The 27,007-nt window shown below is 27.0% G+C and overlaps 1 protein-coding gene across 1 annotated transcript; it reads left to right on the plus strand.

The window, feature by feature from the left end:
- Positions 1–1,364: 1,364 nt before the first annotated feature.
- Positions 1,365–27,007, plus strand: LOC132938924 (low density lipoprotein receptor adapter protein 1-like). Its single transcript, XM_061005909.1, has 8 exons — positions 1,365–1,677; positions 13,320–13,486; positions 19,220–19,335; positions 20,294–20,405; positions 20,509–20,638; positions 24,826–24,914; positions 25,303–25,358; positions 26,706–27,007. Exons 1-8 carry the CDS (start codon positions 1,629–1,631, stop codon positions 26,764–26,766), a joined length of 780 nt encoding a protein of 259 aa, XP_060861892.1. The 5' UTR covers positions 1,365–1,628; the 3' UTR covers positions 26,767–27,007.

A 27,007-nucleotide genomic window follows, 5' to 3' on the forward strand; every position in this document is an offset into this window, starting at 1 on the left:
AAAAAAACTAAAAAAATTGGAAACTGAAAATGTCCGTAAACAGTTCAAAACAAATCAATGCTAATATAAACAACCAGTGAAATTTGCATGTATCTACGGTCATTTGTTTTACAGTTATCCCAAAAACCAAAATCGATTTTGCGTAAAAATTCCTTTCTTTACCTTAAATGTTCTTTTCTTTTTCTCTGCCCTTTCGAAAGATATTGTTGAAGAAAATATAAGCATTTTTACTGTCCTATAAGGTGATGACAGATACAACGAAAAATTGAATTATATGTGAAGATGTGAGGTAGGGGATAAAAACATTATTAGGGTTACGGGATTAAGGATTCATAGGAATTATTTTATATATTACTGATTAAAAGAGTAAACATTAAAAATATATAATACTTTTGATATTGTTTCATAATAGTTACGTATGCGCCTGTATAGTTAAGCTACGAAAACAATTTTAATTATGTTTAAATATAATATAATATAAAAATATATACCGAATAATTAACAGGTTATATATTAATAATTAACCATTGCACATGCATAAAGTCTGGTTATATATTATAATTCATCGGTTTAAGTAACAGTTTAACTGGCTGAAGTGCAACGTATAATATATTATACAGGAGACGGAGTGGCCGAGCACACCGACGCTGGTTCAAATCTCGGTTCACGGGTGGCATTTTTCTTTGGGCAAGTCACGGTGTCCAGAGAGAAGTGCCGCTTATCCCCCACCCGGGCACGGCAGATACCCACTAAAATATCTGACAAAACTACACACACGTGTTACACCTACAGTTCCCTCCCCTACAAACAAAAACAAACAGCTAATGGTCATAGTTGCCGGGCTTCACGATAAATAAAAAAAAATAAATAAAATATATTATACAGATGTTGAACTAAACATTTTAAAATAGCCCATCATTTAGTTAATGACACATGCTGAATTAGAAACAAATTTGTAGAACTTATTCAGAACGTCTTGACGTCATACTATAGTACTGTATATTATTATAATGTAGCCGGACAGAAAACCCAAGAAATTCCTAAAAGTGAAATCAATTAAGTATTAATTGTTTAGCTCTTTTCGAAGTTTCCCGTACATTTAATTAATATAATTATTATGTCGAGATGATATTATTATTATGTCGCGTCAAATGCAAATCAAATACGATGTGTGTGTGTGTGTAAACTCTTATATTGTATTGCTTGTTGTTACAGAGAAGAACTTTTACACAGCTGTTCGGCTGCACGCAGAACACAGATCCAAGGGAATTGGTATGAGTGAGAGTGGAAGGGAGAGGGTGTATTTGCGTGTGAATGAGTGTGAGGGAGGGGGAGCGAGAGAGTGAAAGAGACACCACGCGCACGCCACTGTTCGTCAGTCGTTTTATGTACACTGTACACACTACTCAAACAGTGTACGGTGAGAGTTCCGTTAACAATAATCCGTGAGGACACGACAAACAGCCTAGGACTTTGTACGTCTCTATTATTGTAGTCGTAATACTACGTCATTGCATTATATTAAAATAATATAGGCTTAAGAGTATAGTATAGTGTTTTGAACGAAATAATATAAATATTAAAATAGAATAAAGTGAAGAAAAATAGACGGACTATCCTCTGCCAGAATGCCACTGTCACTTAAATCTATATGGAAAGGAAACTCAAAACATAAAAGTAAGTGAAATTATTGTAACGCATTATGCGAGTGAATAATATTTTCTTTAGTAAAAGTATATAATATCCTCGTTTTTGAACAAAAAATCGTCAATGGTGTGTTTATCATTATTCATTACCTTTGAGGTTTTGTTAAAATCACTTTATTCCAGTTATTATATATCTACGTTATATTTGAGAATAGTTTCTCTACTAATATATTAAAATAAGCTGAAATGATTTAGAGACATTTTTTTGTGGTTGGAAAAGGAAATATTGAATGTTAAAATTAACATAATATAAGTTATTACATTTTACTGTTTGCGATATTGCATTCGCATGACATTTTCTTCGGAGGGAATTAAATCACTTATCTATACCACACCATTTCTAATTACCGATTTAGCTGATAGTTAAAGTATTCGCATCATCTGCTGCAAATGAGTTTAAATTTAATTCATTACAAGTGTTAAAAAAATAACAGACAACAGTTAAATGCTATTCCTAGTAGTTATTAATCATCAAAAATTGGACGATCATGCTACTAGGAACTGGTCTGTCTTCTATAATAGATACGTTTTATTCGTCTGCTATTGTATTTCATGTAATACAATGTACAACGACATGATGGTAAGATAAGAAATCTTTTGTGACCAAAGGTCTGTCGAACTTGACGTCAACACTCAACAACCATAACGTCACATTACTCATACCACGAAATATAATAGTTTTGAAACATATTTCAATAACAAAAATTTGCTACTTACTTATAATTAGTGAAAAATATGGGTGATCCGCTACTCTAAACTAGCAAAACCTGAAAATTGGTTATGGTGTCGTAATTCGTTTTTTTTTTGTAAGCCACATTAGAGGACTACGATGGCATTAATTTTCGTGCTCATAGTTTCGCATAGTAATTATTATAATAGTAGGTCGTATTATAGAGCCCTAAATAATTGACTATTGTTACTATACGAACAATTTATGTATAGCGACACTTGTACTTGTTTGGTTTATTTTTGCAAATATTTATCACCAACGGGTATCGACTTTTCAATAAACATACATACTATCCAAATTGTTTTTAAAAAATATTTTGTTTTAAGCAACAATGCTGTTTAGGCAATGTACGCTGATAAATATGTATGTATTACATATACTATACACATAAGACATAACTTACTTATCTTATAGACATCTGAGTATATCTAATATGAATTCAAGATACCTATAAAGATAGAGCACGAACTTTAAAAAAAAAAAATTATTTTTCGGTAATAATAATAATAAAATACTGTATACACGTCTTTACCTAAGCTAGAGTTAATTAGACCTAAACTCTAAGAAACTCGTAATAAAACTATTACTTTTAAATAAACATTATATATTTATATTAAATGGTTTGAATACACAATGTACCTATTTTAAATAATATCCTTTTTGGAAAACTAATCAGATTAAATAATCATGTGTATTGTACCTACTTATTTTTAATACTTTTGATATTAATGTCTAACAATCAGCGAGAACAGTATGAACTATGAAACATTGATAGTCTTAATATGCATTAGACATTTTAGAAATAATTAGGAATTGTTTATTTAGGAAATTACATACTTAAGTTTATCATGTCATGCATACGTTTTTAATATTAAGCATTGATACGACATGTCACGTAGATACCTACAGTACCTAGTTATAAAATTCTACTTATGAACAAGTATATTATGTACTAGAGAAACAAGAGGAAACACTTTCAATTTCCCTTAGTTTTTGCCTTTCCAGGAGTCTTATGAGGACATATTATTATTGTTCAACTACGAGACGTTGAAAAAAATTGTTTTTTGATTATTCTGTTAGGACCGTGAGGTGCAATAATTAGTATTAAATTGGAATTACCTTAATAATATGTACTGTACCTATGAATTTTTTTTTCAAATTATAAATTAGTTTTAACTAATTTGTTGATATTATTTTTAACACTACATTTTTGTTGAAAACGAGAAAAATGTTGGCATCTTTTTTATCGATATCTTATCAAACAATTGAACAATGATATCATTAAACTTTCGGAAAACAATCGGAGACAAACCATAATTCTCGTTGTAATGAAACAAAAAAATAACATAATATAGGAACACAAGAAAAAAATTATCCATTTTTTAAAAATGTACGCGCTGTCAGTGAACACAAATCTATGTAGGTCGTCGTTTTGTTTTATTGTAAGGTTCAGCTGCGCCAGACGTGATAATAAAAACGCGAAAAGGGATATTTCTCGTTACATTGAAAGATATATAATTTTTAATAAGTGTAATTTGATATAGTGATAGGCATAGGCTGATACAAAATTGCAATTAAATTGTTGGAGTAACCATCATCACGCGTTCGGAGGAGAAATTATTGTGTTATTACGATTTATAGAATGTGTCTCGGTTGAATGGATATTTTTTAGTTTCTTCAATACGTTGTGAACAATATTATTTGTTCTATAAGAAAAAGTATTTAATTCGTGTGCAATTGCACGTGAAATATAGTCTATATAATATAATAGATATTAGATACTATATTTAAAATAATAGGTTTTAACACTATATTTTATAGTTTTGAATCCTTAGACTACCTTCAAACGTGTACCACTGTGGTACTGTACCTACGTAATTTAATAATTTAAAAAAAATTCAGATGGCTATTATCCATGCGATCAATGTATATTATTGACATGTTAATCACGAAGCATTTGTAGGTATTACGTATCTATTTGATGGCCGTGCAACATAATAGCATTATTGACTGTACCATTGTATGATTGTCACAGATTTTAATATTATAATATGGACAATAAACATTCACGTTTTCATATCATAAGTATAAAGTATACCTAAACCAACAAAAACATTGATTATTTGATAAAAAATTTACCTTTATATATCACTATATCAATGGGTAGGTACTTACAGTTATTGGTGACACGAATACGAAATACTATGTATTATTATACGAATGGTCATACAAAAATCGATCTATAATAGGCCTACAGAGTTCAAACTATATGCGTTTGGTAGTCGTGTCAAACTTACATTATTTCGAAATCGTGATAACTCGAATGACGCGTACTAAGTGGCGCCGCTGTGACTTTTAACTAATCAATAAAATATCACTAGCTGCAATTTCCTTTGTACCTATAATAGCTATAATAGTAATATTATTTTATGAAGGTATTTTATTTTTCAAGAATCTTATTCTGAAACGTTGTTTTCTCTTCACATTATTCTAAATGTATTTTTATTATACTCGTGATATAACGACAAGTCATTATTATAGCTTCTGGTTTAATGTCAAGAAATAGAACATTTTTGTATATTATAAAGATATTACGAAAATTCGATTCGTGGGCGCTTCTTGACACTTAGTACATCACAGTACCTTTACCTGCTATTACTTTACCGTTAAATGGAAAAAAGTTGATAACCATCAATTGTAAGTACCTATGTTTGTGTTAGTGTACCGATATGTATGTGTAACGTGGGTGTATTCCGACTTTTTCGTATTAAAAAAAAACTAGCGATAGCCCGGTCAGCAATAAAATGAAAATAAGTTACAACAGATTGCGTTCAAACGTTTTTTAAGCCACGCCCGTATGAGAAATACAAAAAAATTCTGATTTATCACTAGAACATTTTCATTTTATTGCCGTCTGGGAAAACACGGGCTGATTATTTCAAGCCGGATGTCATCGTTGTCGACGTCACACAATAATGATATGTATATGGGAGTTGACTCTTATCATTGACGTTCCTGACTACGAATCGGCTGAAAACCATAACCACTTTAATGTACTTCGTAACAACTAAATATATATATAGTAAGTAACGACGATAACTTATTTAACTGTAACCATGCCCAATGTATACACAATTATTGAATATTATCGTTGGTAAATTATAAACCAATTTTTCGTACATTATTATTATTTATTAAAATACACCGTCCTTTCGAAACCTATATTATACATTTATACGGAGCGATTTGCGGCAGCGGAAATAAACAAACGAGAGTGATGCCTCAGCGGTAGGGAAAATAAACAATAATAATTTAAATATTATCATCATGTCCATTCGACGTTTTAATGTTTTTTTTGTCCTGCATTCAATGATAATAAACTTTTTTTTTTGAACTACGCTATACATATTATTATATTAGTTATGTTCGAGTATACATTTTTTAATCATTAAAATAGCCTGTTGTATTTAGTGTTTCGAGTAAAAAAAAAAGTTCAAGTGGGTAAGGGATATATCATATAAGTAAGTTTAATGTCGGAGGAAATTATCCGTTTTAAGAAAAAAGAATGCACAAACGACTTTTCAATTACGGGTGGATAAATTAATAACTATAAATTATATTATACTATAATGCAAGGCTGGGCAAGTTAACGATTTTTTTTAACTCGTTAAGTTAAGTTAATACAAGAAAAAGTAAGTTAAGTTAAGTTAAAAGTTAACTAATGTTTTTTTCATAACTTCGTTAAGTTAAAAATTCATGGATAAAAAAAATTAACTAAGTTAAAATTAACTTAATTAAAAATTTAATTATTTTCAAATCTATAAGAAAAATAGGTTACCTACAAAATGAATAACAAATTTGGAATTTATATCAAGTTTTAAGATTCGAATTTGATGTTTTAGAAGTTGACAATAATTTCGTTTTTTGTAGGCAAAGGACACATTTGAACACAAAATTTCCTCTGACATCCGAAATATCCGCAGGTAGCTGTTTAAAATAATTATTTAAATGCGGCCATTTTGACTCTAGGTCTCTTGACTCGGTCATCATTAATTAATATTATATACAAATAATAACAAAAAACACCACAGTGGAATTAAAACAAATAAATGACTCGAAATCGACGAAATGTCAATCGAACTGCAGTACCGCTCTGCGCACGTCAATGGTCAATGAAGCAATAAGCAGCAAAATAACAATACCGTAATTAAAACTATAAATCGTGGAGTATAAATATTTTCAATATTGAATCAGATATTCAAAAATAATTTTTCCCCATGAGGCATGAGTTATTTTAATAATTTCAAGTAATAATGTATTTCTCGGAATCAGACAGGATGTGTGGTGTATGCGCTAAAATGTCACTATACTAGGTAATGAGTTATGGTTTACAAGAAAACTAATTAAGTACATGAACGTCGAGACCCGTATACAATTATATGAGTACATATAAATATAAATTTATATTAATATTTAATATATAATTTAAATATATAATAATAGCTCAATGTTCTTTTTCATTATATAATATTATGACAATGATAAACATAATATATGATCAAATATTTATATCCAATATGGCTCGTATTCACTATTCGTAATATGTATAATGTATAAAGTATATAGTTATAGTATATACTGTATGTATATTGTATATTTGTATATACATCAATAGACAATAATCACAAATTTATAAATATTAATTATTAATTATTATTACATGCGGGTGGGCATTACTAGTATTACACTGGATACAGGCTAATAGGCTATTTACAAAATTGAAAATACCTATATTATGTCTATTGTGTATATATCAAACTCAATCGGTAATAATTATTATTTATTAACCATAGGTACGTCATTTTCCCATTTATTTTCTATGATATCTAATAATTCTCAAGCCAACAAAATTATAAATCAATGGGTCAAATTTAAAATGTAACTTAATTTTAAGAAATCTGTATAAAATTAACTTGAAGTTAACACGTTAAATATGATAAAAAATTAACTTATTAAGTTAAAATTAAGTTTCCAAAAAAAAGTAACGAGTTACTTAATTTAGTTAATATTAACTTAACGTTTTAACTTAATTTTAATTTTTAACTCGTTAATGCCCAGCCTTGCTATAATGTATAATATGTTTGTACGAAAGAGGAAATGTTATCTGGGTCAGTGCTATATACGACTTAATAATATTATTAGGTATATGTTTATTATACTCATTACTGGAAAAACTACGTGATATAGCTAAAATAAAGGCGTATGGGTCACATGAGACGTTTTTTATGATAGTAGGTACTACTCATGTGATTCAGAACCGGTTTTTCGAGTGGTACGGCGTCAACAGAATAAATTTTTCCAATAAGTTTAAAAAAAAATTATACAAAATTATACACCTAAACATTTTTTTATTTTATAAATAAATGTTTAATAAAAAAATTATCACTGGCTATGGTTCAGAAACAATCCATGATGAGCTAATCTCATTGAAATCCTCATAGTACTATTTATACTTATATAATATGTTTATGTAGGTACTATATATACTATATAATAAATATAAATATAATGTATTTTATCTGCACTGGTTGATGAAATTAAATGTACCAATATATATTATCATATTTTGTTCAAGAAAAATTTTTCTACTGTTATATACGTCTTATATGTATACTGTATAGTACTATTAGGTATAGGTACTTATATATTATGATATAAATTTGTATTTTCAAACTATTTATTAATTATTTACCTAAAAATACTTACAAATTGCATTTATTTTAGAAAAAGTCATTGATATTAAACGAGTTTGTTGATTATTTATTATTTATTAGTAGGTAAGGAAAAAAACCATAATTTAATTTTCCGGAAGTTAGTTTTATTTTAGTTAGAATTCATTTTAAAAACTTTTTTATTTAGCTAGTTACAGTTCAAGTAATAAACACTGTGATAATTTGTTTTCAAACGTGATAAGCTAAACATTAGGTACATATTACTATTATTGGCTATTGCTATTTCATTATAATAGGATATATTTTTCATAATATTTTAATAAATATCGCCTTGGTGTACGTAGTAAGACTATCCCTAAATATGTGAATATTCAATGCTATTTATGCATAATTTATAATTTCTCGTAAGGGTTTTCGCTTTCATCTGAACATTGTGTAGATTGATCTATGGATTGAACCCACCTCTCCAGTAAGTAATAAGTTTGATTTCAAAAATAAACAACAATTATTTTACATAAATTTATCTAATAATCATTAAATTAATTCATTTTTTTTTATAAATTATACATCAACTCACTTAGGCCAGTATCAGTAATGTTAGAACAATGTTTATGATGCGTTAGCAGCATCTTTAAAATGTTTAATATAATACCTATGCTAATTAAATCACTAGATTACCTTGGATGCATTTTGTAGAAAACATGAAGTTCAAATGTATAATATTATAATGAGTGCGGAACTATGGCGTCGTGAATTATTTCGTTTTATTTATTCTGTAAATACTACTATACTAGTAAAAAAAATTTCTGGTCCAATACTATTATTGGTCAGAATTTTTAAGGATCTTAACTGAATATAACTAAATTGTTTAAGCAATGTAAAATAAACGGTTGATATGTTTTATGACATTATTATGGTTTATGATTATTTAATATTAATGAAAATAAATGTATAAATGTATGCCACAAAAATTAATAGATATAATAGTATATGACTAGCTTATATTTTTGTTATATTTGACAATAATAATATCGACTAATCAAAGTATTATGTTTGTTGAACTTTAAAATTGAAAACACCGATGATAATTATACAGAGTGATTAACGAAATATGCTCACAACCAATAATTTTTTTTAATAATGAATTTATTCAAATTCTGTTATTTATAATTGTTAAGTATATTAAGGACCATCCATATTTTCAATTATTTAGATTAACGTATTTTATACAATTTTAATAAATGTCCTGTGGCGATAGAAATTATTTTTTTTAAATAAGAAACAAACTTTTTCACTAAAGGTAAATAATTATCAAGCAGAAGATTTTTTTTGAAAATGTTTATTATTAACAGTTCGAAATTCGAAGCAGTATTTTCAGAGTTATTAAATGTATAATTAATTAGTATAAATGTTTTTTATCCATGTAGTACCTATGTCAGGTAAGGTTAGGTAGGTACAAAACATGAAATTGCAATAATGCAATATTCTTAAAGATATAATATTATATAGGTATATTATATTGTTATCTTTTTAACGCAGGAAAAAACTATTACATTTAAAAATATTGCATAGGATACAACTATATTTGAAGAAAAATATTATTTTATTTAAAATGTTTTTATTTGCATATAATAGGTATGTTCGTCTTATATTAATTATAAAATTATAACAATAAATATAATCATTGATTATAGGTATATTGTACTATATAGTTATATGGTATAATTAAAATAATTCTAAATATTGTTGTTCAATGAGAATTATTTTATGTTCATTCGTTTTCCAAACAAATATTTATTTTTTTAATACATTTATGAAATAAAAGAACCTATATTTATTCCATGTATATAATACACAGCAAGACTAAAGTACGACAATAGATTATAATACAACATTATATTTTCACAAACAAACAAACACACAACTATGTTCGTTAGTTTCGAATATTATGTTTGATATTTTTATTATAAGGTTTAAATTTGTATTGAATGCTTATACAATATTAATATATTATACAATATACCAAATTGTATGTTTTTCTGATAAGATTTGTTTGCAAAAATATTTTATACTAGATAAATCATTAAATATTATAAAAATAATTAAATTTACTATTAGACTTTCATAAATATAAAAACAATTAGGCTCTCGCAAACTCGTATTCAGTACCTGCCTAATTCAATTTCCGACAATATCTTTTTTCGTAAAATAAATTTGCAATATAAATAATGTAAAAAGGTATCTGGTATATTTAGATTTTAATTTATGGATAACAAATTATTTCACAAAAAATGAAATATACCAATTATACATATTAAATAACAAACAGTTTACTTTTGTTTAGTAAAAAATGTGGATAGGCTCTCTACGATATAGGTATTGGCACCATTATGATAATAGATATAAAATTGTATAATATATTGTATTAATATGCATTGTGCCACGCTTAGTAAGTTTATTGTTTTGGACTTTATACATACTTAATAATACTTATAAAATATACGAAACAAGCCATTTAATTGGCTGTGTAAATACATAGTTTATCTTTTTAATATTTGTTGTACCTATATACTTGTAATATTATATATTTATATAATATGTATATAAATTATTTTTAAAGATAATCCTTGGAAAATTTAAATGGATTTTTAATGAGCAACAATAGGTACATAAGTATAACGTAATATAAAAAAATATACATATTCATATTTAAAATGTTTGGTTAAACCCAATAGACAATATAAACATCACATTTACTTGTAATTAAAACTCAAAATAGTGACATAGGTATTATAGGTATAGGCGAAATTGAGTCTAAATACTTTGAACTAAAATTTTACTGACATTAGAGTTATCACATATTATTTGCTAGTAGTTATAGATGGTTTTAATTAATGCAATAAATTATTATTGTTTATTATTATAATATTTCTTAAATTTTCAGTAACGCACTACAATTAAGAAATTATATTTCTGGATAAGGAAAACTGAATTATAGATTATAATATAACTATTTTTATAATAATATGTTAGGTATATTAAATTTTTTTTATAGAAATGATGAAAAATTAGCTCAGAATCTAAAACAAGTTTTTCATTGTTGTCAATGAAGCTATAACAACTGTTGGTAGTCCCAACAATAGCAATTAACTTAAAAAAATTAATGTTTTATTTTTCTTTTATTAAGTATTAAACAAATTAATTTATGTAATTTTATTTATACAAATGCGCATAATTGATTGTACATGAATATGGGTAATTCCTAATTATTTTAATCGCGATATTGATAGTAAATAGTTCTTTATTTCACTTATCTCTAACTTTTAAAATCACCATTAGTTTGATTCAATAAATTATGCGTGTGCATAAAAGTATAATAATATTGTGTTTGATATTCATGCACATTTTATTAGTATGGCTTATTATGGTTATGAGTTATATTACTATTAAAACTTATCTGGACTTGTAAATATAATTTTATAAATTAAATAGTTGCAATTTGCAAACACTAAACAGCGTATAGTTTCTTGGAAATCCGTCCAATTTAAATAAATGCTTTTCTAGAAAAAACAATCTATATCTTAAATAATTTAATGAATTCTAAATCTATAGATATGTCATATAAATGAAAACGAATCAGTTGTTGAGATTTTTTTAGTACAAATTTTAACTTTCTGGTATAATAGTGACAAACCTTAAATGAACGATTCAAATTCGTTTCTCTGATTGTTGAATAAAACAAAACTGTACAATTATTGTATATTTTACACTAATTATTTTTTACTGCGTAGGTACCTACTTACATGCATTTTAAATAATAATAAACAATTTGTTTTACATATTATACAAAAATATTATAGACGAGCACATAGAAATTATGATAATACTTGTTATACCTATTCAGTAATTGTATTAGTAAAATAAAATACTTCCATGTTTTAAATTTATTAATTAGTCTCAATATATAAATTATATTTGTTATGTTATATCCATACACCACATTATTATTTCAGTAGAGCAGTAGACAATGAACGGAATTTAAATATTTTTGGCGAGGTGTCGGCATGTACTCGTACCTACCTATATAATTAAGACGCGAGTAGCTTATTCGTTCGTGGTTTTGTTCAAATATTCCACCTGCATTGTGTAAATTATTACTAAACACTGAATGTAAGATTTTTTTGCACTTGGGTCTTACAAGTTGCAAATTACATAATGATATAACAAATGCAAACAATTTTTAGTTGAGGTCTACGACCTATCTATTATACCTACCTATATGAAATCAATATGTGTCTTCATAATTTATAGATAAAGTGTTAAGGTTATTCGAATAAACTGTAATTATTAGTTATGTTTAACCAATAACTTAAGGTTCTTATAAATTAAACATAAACATTTTAACATTAAGCTTTAAATATCTTCATATCACTCAAAAACTCGTTTCAAAACGATAATATTATTCTTATTATTTGTGGGTTAATTATTCAAAACTATTTGTGACCCAAAATTCAACATGCAAATGTTGAGAAACGCTTGTTAATTTGTGTTTACATATTTGTCATAACTGTAATGTTCTTCCCTATTCGTGGGTATAATAATTTATGGTGCTATATTAACAAAATTACATTTTTGATTCATGAATAAAAGATACAATCATTATTATAATAATTTGTTACGCTTATTTAACGGTTTATTGACACGTTTGAATTTACCAACATCGAATAGGTATAATAATGGTTTTGACTCATTGTAAGTCATTATTTGTAATACGATTAAATGAGATCATGCGTCCATGCCCTACAAGCACACATTAAACGTTTATTATTTCAGAAGAATTATGTTATTAAAGCTAATTGGTATAATTATTAACTATACGAAATTGCTGCGGTAGGTTACCGTCTTGTATCTAATTGTCTTAATGAAAGAACCGGATAAAAAAATCTAAATTTGACTCATTTTATAATTATTGGTCTGTCATATCGACTTTTGTACCTACTGCGAGTTTTAAATTGTTTTTTATGTTTAATACGCTTTTACACGAAAAACACAAATTTCAATACCCACTTAAATATGCATTTGTATTCAAACTAATTATATATTAATAAGTAATAACCCATTAATTTATGATTTGCTTCAAATGTTATTTAGAACTGTCGGAAGACAAATCGTTGGCGATTGGACAAAACGTGGAAGACGGGACCGCGATCGCTGTTGAAGACGACCAGACAACGTTTGAAGTTAAATATCTAGGCAACACTCCCGTGGATTCTACGGCTGGCGCCATCGTCGAAGCGGTTAAAACCATTTTGGTTATGGTTAGTAAATTAATTTTTTTTTGGTATATAAATGTTATTCACATAGATCCTTATGTCTGGTACTTATGTATTTATGTACAATTAATGCACTGTTGAACTTGATTGAGGGCAGTGCAGTCTGCTGCAGTATATAGGTACTATCCGTGCATACCACTTGGAGTTATGTCTGGGATAGTTGGGAATCGAATTAAAATAATAATATTAATTTAACATATGTCTACGATTTCATTGGTGATCAAAGTACAACGGCGATTGGTGGGTGGTGACTATATAATATACATAATATATAGTATATTATACTATAAACTATAAAGCATAGGTAAACTATACTGACGTACATAATATCGCACAAAATCATTTCGTTATACTCGTATCAATAAATTCAGTTTTCAGCAGCTGTGGCCTGTGGTTGCAATTGGTTAGGTTATAGCAGTGATGATAAAATTCTCATCAGTTTTAAAAATTTCATGAACTATAAATAATAATATAATATTATTATGTGACAGTAAAATATTTTATTTGTTAGTTATCTCGTGGGGGGATTAGTCCCTCTAACACCACAATTTGTGCTTTTGAATATAAGTTTATACGTAATACGTAGGTAGTTCTGACGTTATTGTTTTTAGCTTTTTTTGTTGTAAACGTACTACACTCGGTCGACTTAATACAGCTGAACAAACATATGCCTACATAAGTATGCGAAAAATGTGTTACTATATATACATGCATTATACAAAATATGGTTATGCAAACCACTATGTGTTGTAAATCGGTGAAGTTAATTTTTTACGATATTGAGTAATAATTATTGAATATTTTTATACCAAAGTTTTTAGAGTAAACGTAAGTAAATTGGTAACAGTCTACTACTGTATCTTCATGGTAGGTATAATTTATTTTAGTTGTTTTTTTCGTTTTGTTATATATTGTTAACCATAGATAAACAAATAAACTATAACCATTATTCCATTTATGTTTTATTTTTAATTGTATTTTAATAGGTAATTAATGTTAATTTTATTTTTGGTTAGGTTCATTATTATAATATTTAATCATTATAGTTTCACTAAATTGGTAGTTTGAATTTACAATCAGTTTTGATTTGTCAGCTAATATTCTATAATTTATGGACGAATTAAAAAAATATTAACTGACATTGACATTGAATCGTGGAGTATAGTAACTACTCTATGCATTGAATACTATAACAAAATAAATGTGGTATTAATTTTTTCTTTCTATACAGCGATGGATACTATGACGTAGATAGATATTATGTATATTATTCTGTCAATCAATTGCTCTAAGCACATGTCAAATACGTTGTTCTATCATAGAATTTGATATGCATTTAATAAATGTAGTATAAATGCTGCATTTAAATTAAGGGCATAGATGTTTTCATTACATTATAAAGAAAATCATTTTATGGAAAATATTTAAGTTTACAATAAAAATAATAAGTTTGACCAAGTAAAAATATTGGTATCGTTCTGATATTGATAGTTATTTATTTTAGTAGTTTTGGTATAAAAGGAAAATATAAAATTACAGTTGATGTAACCTGTTATAAAACTAGTCAAGAGAAAATATCAATCAGTGTATAATATTAGATACTATATTCTATGTACCTATCTTCAATTTATTTTATAAAATAAATAATATACTGTCGTCTGTACTCTGTCACATAGGTACTCATATTATCGTACAATACTATAATTATTAATTAATAATACAAAAATTCATGTAATAATAATTTAATCAATATTTCTAGTTTAAAATACCTAATATTGATGACAAATAAACATGATAACATTTAATTAATATTTAATTTAATGATACTGTTTGTAATGTAAAAATATACATTGTTCAAAACATGAATAATGTTGTATAATGTGGATAATGAACAATTAGAAATCATATACTCATCGATTATACAACATTTTCCGAAATTATTTAAATATTTAATGACTCAATGTAGGTACTCAGTATGGTAATTATTATTAAACAAGTTTTAAATGCGTATAAGTTAATTTTTCAACTCTAGATTTTATAACCTTGTACCTATACCTAGTATATATTTTATAATGACATGATCAGTTTTCATAATAATATACAAATACAACTGAATAAATAGGTATGTATGTTTAAGTTGTATTGAGAAAATAAAATGTCATAGTATGTATTAGTATTGAAGTGAAATCAAAGTGTATATAAAATGAGGAAAGTTTTATTGTTTAGATTTTATACTCAAATGTGGGTATTTCGTATTTCGTATACATTTAATATAGATTACGATTTACAAGCACTAATTATAATAAGTTTGTACTACCTCAGAAGTATTCCAAGCCTCCGAGATAAAACATTAATTTGCATGTTTCACTATGTAGTAGGCATTTAATTTGTCGCGTACTCGTGTAAGAGCTAAATGTTTATACATTTTTCTAAATTTTGTATTTAGGTTTGAGAATATTTGAAAACTTTGGGTGTCGTATACTAGCCTATGATAATTTACATAATATTATGATCTTTCAGAATATTTTTTTTGCTTGGTAGGATATAAAGTGGAGTGGCTGATCGAAACTTTCCCGTTACGAGTTAAGTTTTAAGGTACCTAGACTTAATTCTGACTTTAACTAAGTAGTTTTACTTAACTATAAATATTATATTGTTATTATTTTATATTTATGCATAGTATTAAATATTGTTGTTCGAGTTATCCTGGATCATTCGACGCGACGTTTTCGCGTTAAATTAAGCCAAGTGTATCGACGTATAATGTATAATATATTGTGTGAACACAAAAGCAAATTTCGTCCAATGTCATATTGCGTTACATCAACATCGAACTCCATTTCAAAAATTTATCCAAAATTTTAGCCAAAGCAAGCATGCACGGAGTACTGCTCGAATATAAAATTATCTGTAGTAAATGTCGCAAGAGACTAGCATGATTATTGATTAGCATCGGTACGCAACGATTATGGCGAGCGCTTATAGAAGTCGATCGACAAAATGTTTTGTCGGTTGTGAAAATTAAACCTGCAGTCTATCGAATTAGTGTTACGGACTGGCCTATGTAAATATACTATTTTTCCGTTAATGCGCGTTTTGGACGAAGTATTTTCTTTGAATAATCGGATAAGAAACGCATATCGAACATAATGCAATTTACTATTTAGGATAATCTTTTTGTCAATTATCATTACAATCGGAGCGAAACTATACTTTCGATCTCTTATAATTTATCTGTGCATACCTACCTAGTACCTACATAGTACATATGTATTTTACCTAATTTTATATATGATGCACAAAAGTATTCACAACCCATCATACAACGGCCCCAACCATAAAGTTTGTATAGATGTTGTATACCTACATGTTCGAACTTAGGTTCACGATTTGAACGTTAAATAATAAAATAGTTAATTATAATTAGCTCTTTAGGTGTGGCTTTATTGGACTCATCCTGCAGCGTTAAGTCATCATAAAGGTTTTTTCGTTGGTTTTAGACTAGGTAGTATGTATAGTTGTATGCATCATAATATTTTGTCGTGTTTGACTTTGTCAAAAGCAGATGGAATCTGACATCAAAATGCAAAACTCTTGACTATTGCGGTCGGTAGGTACGTTTTTGCTATCCAAACCCACAGTTTATTTGTTATAACTTATAACTGACAATTGAGTCGATCGTTCTTAGTCCTGCAGTTCTGGATTAAAGTCAGGTACGTTTCAAAGGCTAAGCAGTGGACGTGACTTTTTTTATTATTATAAATAATAATATTAATATAGTATTTTATAATGTAAATACCTGAAATTAATCATTTCAGTCATGGTTATTGTTAAAGACTGACCGACGCTTGACAGTAAATATGGTTTAAAATTTAAATAGAAGGTATATATCGTGGTTATCAATTATCAGATATAATTTATCATATACAACTATTCATAAATTATAATACATAAATATAATTTATTTATACTAATTGTAGGTAATAAAATTAAATTCGATCCGTCATGTTCGAGGAATGATAGAATGTCTTTACATTATTAGCAATGGCGAATGGTTTACTTAATACCATTGATTATTAGATATAATTATAAATCGTTTAAGCGTACAAAAAGCTACAGAAAAGGATGTTTAAATAATTAATTGGAATTTGTAATCTGCAGTAAGATGTAGATTACATTTTGTTTTTTATAACTAGATTTTTTTATAAATCGTAATATGTTTAATTAACTTGTAATTTAAAGGATACCAGTCTTGTTAAGAATACTTTTCAAATGTATTCAGAATACGTATTTAAATACTTGGTGTAATTTGTATTTAAAATACGTATTCAAGTACTTTCTTTTAAAAGTATTTAAATATAAATACAAATACCTTTTAAAAAAGTATTCAAAATACTTACATAAATCTTTTTTTTAAGTTCAATAAATGAATAATTAATAATCAATAATGAAATCAATTCAATAATAAGCCGACTAACCAATATTACCCACGCCATGAAGTACTATTATTGAATAGTTTCTTTAATCAAGCCAACCAAACCCTCTTATATATCCCTCCATCTATTGTGCTTATTGTAAAAATATTTTATACAGATTGTACAAATTAAAATAAATATGATAAAAAAAAAGTTCAATAACATTAATACCAAAACTTGTATTTAAATTATAAACTACTACCACAGTACCACCCATTAAATAAGAAGAAAGATATTTAAAGGATCAAGATAAATGCCAATCCAACCAGTGGTGGTCAGTGTTTTGTACTCTTGTATGCCACGGTATAATATGGGAGTGAGGAGCCGACGGGGGTTTCAGTGTTTAGTCATTTTGTTATCTGCTTGTATTTTGGCGAAAATTATTTATAAATTATCAGAAGTTAGAAAAATTTTAAAATAATATTGTAGAAACAAAATTTAAAATAGTACATTCAAAAATATTAGTAATTAGAATTTGGATTGGACCACGAGAATTAAACAAAGTATTTAGTATTCTAGAATAAAAATACAAATAAAAAGTATTTTTTAAGTATTTGAAATACAAAAAAAGTATTTAAATACAAGTATTTGAATACTTAACAATACTGAAGGATACTCAATATTATGTTGTATATTATATTAAATTATGAACGCAAAATATTAAAAGTTGAAAAAGACGGAACATATTTCCTAGAAAACTTTTTTTAATAGACTATTAAAAATGATGCGCCTAGAGATTTAAAACTATTGCCATAAATCTGGTATTTTATTTAAAACAAACTAAATTAATAACCCACCACATAAAATATCTCCTCCGCCACACAATCTTAGTTGTGAATAAAATGTCAGTGAGATAAAATAATCGCAGAGAAGAGTACACAGATAAAGTAAATCGATGTTCTTTTATATTGTATATACTTACCATGTTTTACACGCTGTAATGGCAAACAACGATTTACGATATACAACTCTGCGATTTAAAAATTTAACTGGATATCGATAAGTTTTTCATGTTGGTATAACATTTATTCTAGTTCATTAGTTTTGTTTTTGGGTAATTTCAAAAACTACTTGTGTTAGATTTAAATGCATTAAAACTAAATTGTATTACACATTATTACAACAATTTTATTAATTAATTAATTAAATAAATTTCCCATTTTTTCCTTTTGAATCAAACCTAAATTATTTCCAAATAAAAGTATGTCTATTTATTTATTTATTTGTTTTTTATGTATTCCAGAGTAAAGCTAGCAAAAGGAAACCACAGAACGTAACGGTTACGTTAAATGGACAAGGTATCAAAGTGATAGAGACCAGTGACGAAAAGAAGACAGTGCTGGAAACACCGATAGAAAGGTGATTGTAATCGTAATAATATAATATACCCGTAGAATGTTAAATACTTTAATTATCTAACATTATATATTGTCCCTATCGTTTGACGTGAACGTAATTTTAATTCCTATAAGCTGAGTCTTATCACTATTGTCAATATAGAGACGTTTATATTTTAGTCAGGTTTTGACTGTGTACGAAATTCAAATTTTTGAACCCGTTTTAAATCTGTCGGTACGGTTGAGTTCACGATAACGGGCTGTTATTACTTATTATTAGTTATTGCTATAAACTTCTTAATAATAACAGTAGCCAGCAGGTATATGAGCACAGATTAAATTTAAAAAATGTATATTTACACGTCGCAATGTTTCTTTTATCAATTTTTCATCTTAACGAAATAGCTGTAGGTAATCAATAAATACAATTGGATCAAGCTATACGCGCATATCTATCAAATACGACAAAAATCATCTTTATTAGTTTATTATAATATTTTGTATACGAGTTATAATTTGTTTATTCCCTTGGAAGAGTCATACGCGTTTTATACTTGAAACTCTTATACCTCTTATATAATACTTTTATACTTTATGCTTGGTAATTATTATGCTATTAATTAAACTGCACGCGTCTGGAAAATATAGTACATATAGACACATAGAAACATTGTTTGCTGATTATTTGTTTTTCCGCAAAATCGCAGCAGACCGAAAAACCTGCCGAAGTATAATATTTTTACGGTTGAAAAATCTAATTTCATTAACCACGGACGACGAAAAAATAAAAACAGATAGGTATCTTGTATATAGTTATTATAGTTGTATAATATATAATATGTATATACGTATACCAGGTACATTGATAAATAAATTATTCACGACCCACCCTCCCTCCCTGCAGTGCCTAAACGCATTTCTGATCTCAAACACAATGCTGAATTTTGTTTTGTTTTTATTTTTTTTTTCGTCGGCCACAGGGTGTCTCATTGTTTTACCGACTCAGCTCACAGCAATGTATTCGCCTTCGTCACAGCCAGCGGCCTAACCATGTCGGAGTGTCACGCTTTCATGTGCGCCAAACGGAAAATGGTAAGGTCAAGTTTATCCGGTCGCCGGCGTATCGCAGTCCGTATGCGAACTCGTCACCGTTTTTGTTTTGATACCTGTTATCTGTTATCTACCGTGTATATAGGCACAAAACATGTCCGTCACTATCGGCCAATCGATCAGCTCTGTGCCGGACGTCTGGAAGGAGATTAACAAACCGAAACCAGACGCCGACTTGAAAACACCAGACATAATTCCTGCAGACGCCGTCCCAGGTAAATAATACATACCACATACGTGTTACTTACCTATACCTATTTCGTTTTATCTCTTGCACAAACGATAGTTGAGGAAATTTAAGCTATTATATTTTAACATAAAATCTAAATCGATAAGAATAATTAGTTGGAAAAAATCAGTCAAAATAATGAGTACTTACTACTTACTACTAGAAAAAGCATATCCATATTATAAAACGTTTTGATTAGAGATCAGTATATTATACTTGAGGACTCGCATATATTGTCTCTGACTTCCACACGCACAACACGCGAAACCTACGTACCAGATTCATACTATGTTATCTTTATATAGCTAATATTACAGGAAATTTACATATTATCGAATTTGTAGAGAACATTTTTAACTGGGGCTGAGTCGGGTTTATCATTTTTTTATTTTAAAACAAGTTACATGAATTAAAAAAATAATAACTACCTATTTAAGTACTTTTAGCTCATTATAAATAAAAATATGAAAAAAAGCTGCACGGGCCTTATTTATATTCTCTTCTACAAATTCGATAAAGATATGTAAATTTGTTCTAGTTTTAACTATAAATAAACATTACGTACCTATATATTTTTATGTGTAAGACAGATACAAGACACGTGAGTGAAGTGTTATCTTAAAATAAGTAGTTAGTATATTAATTATCTATACTAAAATTAGTCTTGAATTTATTTATTATAAATGTTTATGTAATAATATTACTGTTTTTGGGTCCGGAAAAAAATAATTTACGTTCATTTTAAATTTGAATATATACAATTGCTTATGTTTATATATTTTTAAATAGTATTTAAATAAGAGTGAAGATAATATTATTAAATATTTTTCACATTTTATCGAAGAGTGAAAGCTTATTTCCGATCTTCAATCATCGAATTTCATTTCATTTTGCCTCTGGTAATTCAGCAGGCACCGTTTTGACGACGTAGTTCTTTGGAAAATTAATATGTTTATGCATGTGATGTATTAATAGACTTGATTATATCGAATAAATTAAAATAACCTACTCGGTCATGCATTTTCAAAGAGAAAATTAAAAACAATATAGTTACGTGACTATTAGATTAAGGTTAATTTTATATAATGATTTTGTTATTATTATATTTAAAAAAATATATTATTAGATTTTTTTGCGTATTAAAAATATTGAACATGTAAATAAAGATATAATAATTTTACAATGATTAAAATATGTTTGCGGAACCTTGACAATGTAACCGTCGTATCTCCACATAAATACTGCATAATACTATTATATATTATGATAAAATGTCTATATTTGTTAGTAAAATTCTGATTAAAAAATAATAATAAAGTTTTGTGAAACTAAATTATTTTGTTTATTGTAATTTGAACAAAAGAAAAAATAAATCATTTTTATGGTATTATATATATGGTAGATTCTTGATAGGTACATACATATTTTTATATAGATACTTTAAAGCAGTTTATTTCTATGCTCGACTTGAAGTACTTGCACAACGTTATTTATCAACTTAGTAAGTTATTTGTGTTGAAGTAAATCTATACATACCAGATAGATATAATACATATATTAGTATAATAAAATTATTAACACTCGATGGCACTTTTTCTTACACTATAATTTAAATACAAGTAGTTTGTTTAATCATAATGCACATAACTTTATATAATTTCTTGATAATTTGGTACATAGGTAGCTAGGTATTTTCAAGCACAGTGTTTCAAAGCACTTTTAAATTATTTTTATATAATACCTAGTTGAATACCTTACAGTGTAAATTGTAAAAATTAATAAGGTTGCACTTACTACTTACACAACACAAATTTAAAACAACAATCCATACTCACCTCTAATATTATTTGGTATTATTATAAATGTATTAAGTTAGTACAGATAAATAAAGGTGGGTTTCCACTAAATACGTGTACGTGAGTATATTGACCGGATCTGTTCGCTATGAACGGTCTCACAAACGTTACCCATCGGTTAAGATGGGTTAGATCGGTTAGGATTGGTAACATATTAGTTACATTATATATTTTTATGTTATCAATATTGTTATCAATATAGAGCCGTGTACACGAAAAAGTTGAATTGGATCCGACTTCATATGGTATCATGGTTAAATCTGTGGTAAGAACTTAAAACCACTTTCATAAAAAAGTATTTTTATACTGAATTTGTACTATATTTTTTACTAGTATTTTTATATGTACACGTACACGTATATGTAGTGGAAACCCACCTTAATTATTCGTTCTCGGTGGTAGGAACTGCGTAAAGCGACGATACCATGTAACATATTATGCAAAAATATCATTTTATTTTTACCTTTTAGCAGATAATAGACAAAAGCTATTATATTATAATCCTATACGGCCATACTCCTATCGCACATATCCACTACCCGTTCAATCCAAATAGATATACTGCTTTGGTTTCGTACATAACTGGTATAATGAACGTTATTTATTCAAAATAGTCTTCAGCCATCTGGGCGGATGTGAGATATTGAGATCCATAATTGAATTATTTTATTACCCAAATGTTAGCTTACTTATTACTCACAATGTTATCATAACTTCCAGTGATCGGTGCTTAGTTTTTTAATGCGTACCTACGTTAAAGACTATACCTATTGGCTATTTCACTATGATTGTTGTTATTGTTGTAGTGGTTGAAGTTAACTGGGCCAGTAAAATACAACATTTCTGGCTTCACAATCTAAAAAAAAATAACTACCTATTCATATCATACAAATGTAAATATGTTCATTAAAATGTTTTATGACTCATTTTAGAAAATTGTATTATTGTGGACGGCTGACCCGATGGAAATTGTTTTTCAAAAAAAAAATTAAAAGACAAACATCCGTGTTTAAAAATACTATAACAATATAATATTATGTAATTATGTAACATCCATTTTACCTAACACCATCGCCAGATGGTTATTAAAAACTTTATATTGCTCTGTTAAACGGTTATTAGGTATAAAACCGGGTATGAAGCGAATTTCATGCTACAAGAATAATAATATGTTAACGTGTTGTATTTTATCGTTTTAAAAATAGTGATATTACCTTTAAATTATACTTTAATTTGATTGATTATTTGATTATTTGTAATGGCCAATACCCATAAGTTTATAAAATGTCCACGGTGGCTTGTGGCTGGCTTAAATATACTTACACAGGATACTATACATATAGGTAGGGTAATAATTTTATTGTATTTAGACTTTAGAGTACAATCTATGGTTATATAGATATAAATAATGGATAATTTATGAAATCAGAGTTTCGATAATTTGCACTCAATAGGAACTAAACCGTTCATTTACTACATTAAGCCTGGTCTACACAAAGACTACAAAATTAAAATAAAACCGTGTTTATGTTTTCAAAGACAATTTAGATAATAACCCCGTCTATGATGGGTACTATGAGACTTGAGATTTTGTTATGATTTAATTTTGTTTACTATTTTACTGTGTGGCGAACCGACATAAAGTATACAATTTTAGTGTTTGAGAAGTTGTACATGCGGTAATCGTTAATTTTAATCTTGAACAATAAACTATAGACAAAACATTGAAATCGTCAAAGTATAAAGTTATGTTTGACAATTATTGGGTAGTCGATAACTACATAATATTATAATGTATGTACTAAATTATACTAAATTATCTGTCTCAATTCGTATTTTCTAAAAAAAAAGTACTGTTACACTGACGAATATTTAGATTTTAGATTGTTCCTCCTACATCCAGTATTGTGTACAAATCCTATTTTTCTCTATTCAAATACGAGAGAAAAAATAAACAAGCATATGTAAGCAATAAAACTGTACATGTAGCCCATCATTTATGAATTTATGATATATTATGATAATATGTAATACAAGTCACAATTTCGGGACATGTTGCGGTAATTTTATATAAGTAACATAGATGAAAAGCGAAAGCATACATAATATAACGTATAAAAGCGTTGTCTTGCAGCCATTGTGTATGAACTACAAAATTTCACTTTTCACACACGTCCGATGCTCATTGAATAATAATATTAATAATAATAAAATAGTTATAATAATAATACCTAATAATAAGAGATCATTCTTAAGGCAGATAGGCACAGCACAAGTTTTATAGTAAATTTAAGTATAACGATGATAATTTTTGCAGATGATGTGGCTCAAGAGGTCAGAGAAGCGAAGTTAATCGACTTGTCAGGAGAACCTTTACCTAGACAGCAATACGATACATCCAGATGGGTAAGCGTGTCATTCATTATTATTAATTGCATTACTCTATTGACTATTATTATATACATCAACGAAATATTTTATAAATTTGTTATTTCTGTTAAAAAGATGATAATTTACTATATTATATTATATTTTATCCTAATAAAATCATTGATTATTCTTATTATTTCTATGCAACAGTACAACTATTATAATATTTTAAATTTAATCAAATGTTGTTTGAATACAAACACATTAGAGAAAAATTTTCTTTTTCTTTTATTATATTTACCTATACTAATTTGTATCCATATCTGTATTTATTTTTTGCAAATATAATGCATTTATTATAAAATAAATAAATATAATATATTCAATACCAATTATAACTAGATCTACAAATTATATTTTACAGGTGATGTTCGAAGATGATTCATCTTCAAAGTTAGATGTGGAATTATTACACCAAAGGTAAACAGATTTGAAAAATAATATTAATTTTACATTTTTGCTCACGTTTTTTTATCTTATACCTTCAGATAAAGCCATAAAGGTATACATTATCAATTGTGCGTTCATTTAAATAAAAATAATAATATTTAAACCGTTATTATTTTATAAATTATAAACCAAAAACTTATCGTTTGTTATTTGAAAAATGATCTATCCATTTTAATAAATTATTAAATTAATAGTGAACTTAATTATGTATACATCACATTTGAAATATATTATATATAATTTGTTAAAAACATTTTCACATTAATAATTTTATATATTTAATTCAAATTATTAATTTTTTAAAAATTCCATTAGAAAAATGGTACCTATTTAGTCTAGTTGATTTTGAATGTTTCTAAATTAAAGAACAAGAAAAACTATAAACTATAGAGAATCTGATAGCATAATTACAAAAACAGGTGGGTGTCACTCTGCTGTACAGTAGGTTACAATTGGGTCGCTGTAATAGATGGTGTCACATTTGAATTCAATGATCATGAATATCATTGTATAAGAAAAACGATTCTGAGCGAAGATGGTCATACAGCCTATGATATTACTAAGAAGATAGATATTTTATATTGTTATTATATTTTAATATAGCCTGCAAGTTGTATTAATATTATAAATAACAACAAAATAACTAAAATCGTTATTTTTATTTTTATTTTTAGTCGTATCTAGGGTGATATACAAATCGTTCGAAATTAAAATCCCATTTTTATCGGTTTTTTGTAATTTGTCGGTGGTTTTTCCATTGGCATTAAATAAATTACCTTTTTAAAGTACCATCTTGATCCAATTTGCTAAAATTTAAGATACTATATGTTGAAATCAAAGCACTCCTTCTGGTAGACATTTTGTATACAGGATAAAAAAAAAATAAACACCATTGTAAAACCAACCAGATCCCTCGCTCCGCTCAGAATCGAAAAATGATTACAATATATAATCACGAAATTCATTTAAAAAGGTAAAAAATTATTAATTATTTTACTTTTTTGGTGTAAAAATGCATGGTCTTAATAAATGCATTTTTTTTCTAAGTACACCCTATTTTCCTATCAAAAAACATATATATAAGGAATATTTGTGAATGCGAACTACATCCAAATGAAATATAAATGAGTACATTATTTATAGCATGTTAGTCACAGTTAGGTAGGTACTATCTTTTTGCTTATTGTTAAAACTAAATAATAAAATATATAATACTAAAATATTTCTGATTACTACCATATTGTATAATGTTTACATACTTACATATTATATTTTATCGTTTGTATAAAATTATGATGATTTTTACTTTTTTTACAGACCTGAAGGATTTGCAAATTTCTCGAATCATTTCAAACAAGATCGCCCGATGTGTTGCTAAAAATCTCCTAGCTTGTGGTTCTTTAAATTTATACATATATTGATATATATCTACTATATTATTACTAATAAAATATACATATATCTATACTCGTGGTTGTCCTGTAGCTTCAATCAACTTTCAATTTTACTTTATAAATTTTATTATATTATGATTATTTTGTTATATTTAGTTTACATGTAATTTAATAAAATATATATTCATATTCAGCCAGTGGCCCTGAGTATATAGTTATCTTTGA

Source organism: Metopolophium dirhodum, chromosome 2 (assembly GCF_019925205.1).
Source record: "Metopolophium dirhodum isolate CAU chromosome 2, ASM1992520v1, whole genome shotgun sequence".
Taxonomy (NCBI): domain Eukaryota; kingdom Metazoa; phylum Arthropoda; class Insecta; order Hemiptera; family Aphididae; genus Metopolophium; species Metopolophium dirhodum.

Excerpts from the sequence above, each read along its gene's own strand:
- LOC132938924 (XM_061005909.1), top strand. The coding sequence starts at position 1,629 with ATGCCACTGTCACTTAAATCTATATGGAAAGGAAACTCAAAACATAAA. Across the intron at positions 1,678-13,319 it reads AGGAAACTCAAAACATAAAA|AACTGTCGGAAGACAAATCG; the intron begins GTAAGTGAAATT and ends AATGTTATTTAG. Across the intron at positions 19,336-20,293 it reads CTGGAAACACCGATAGAAAG|GGTGTCTCATTGTTTTACCG; the intron begins GTGATTGTAATC and ends CGTCGGCCACAG.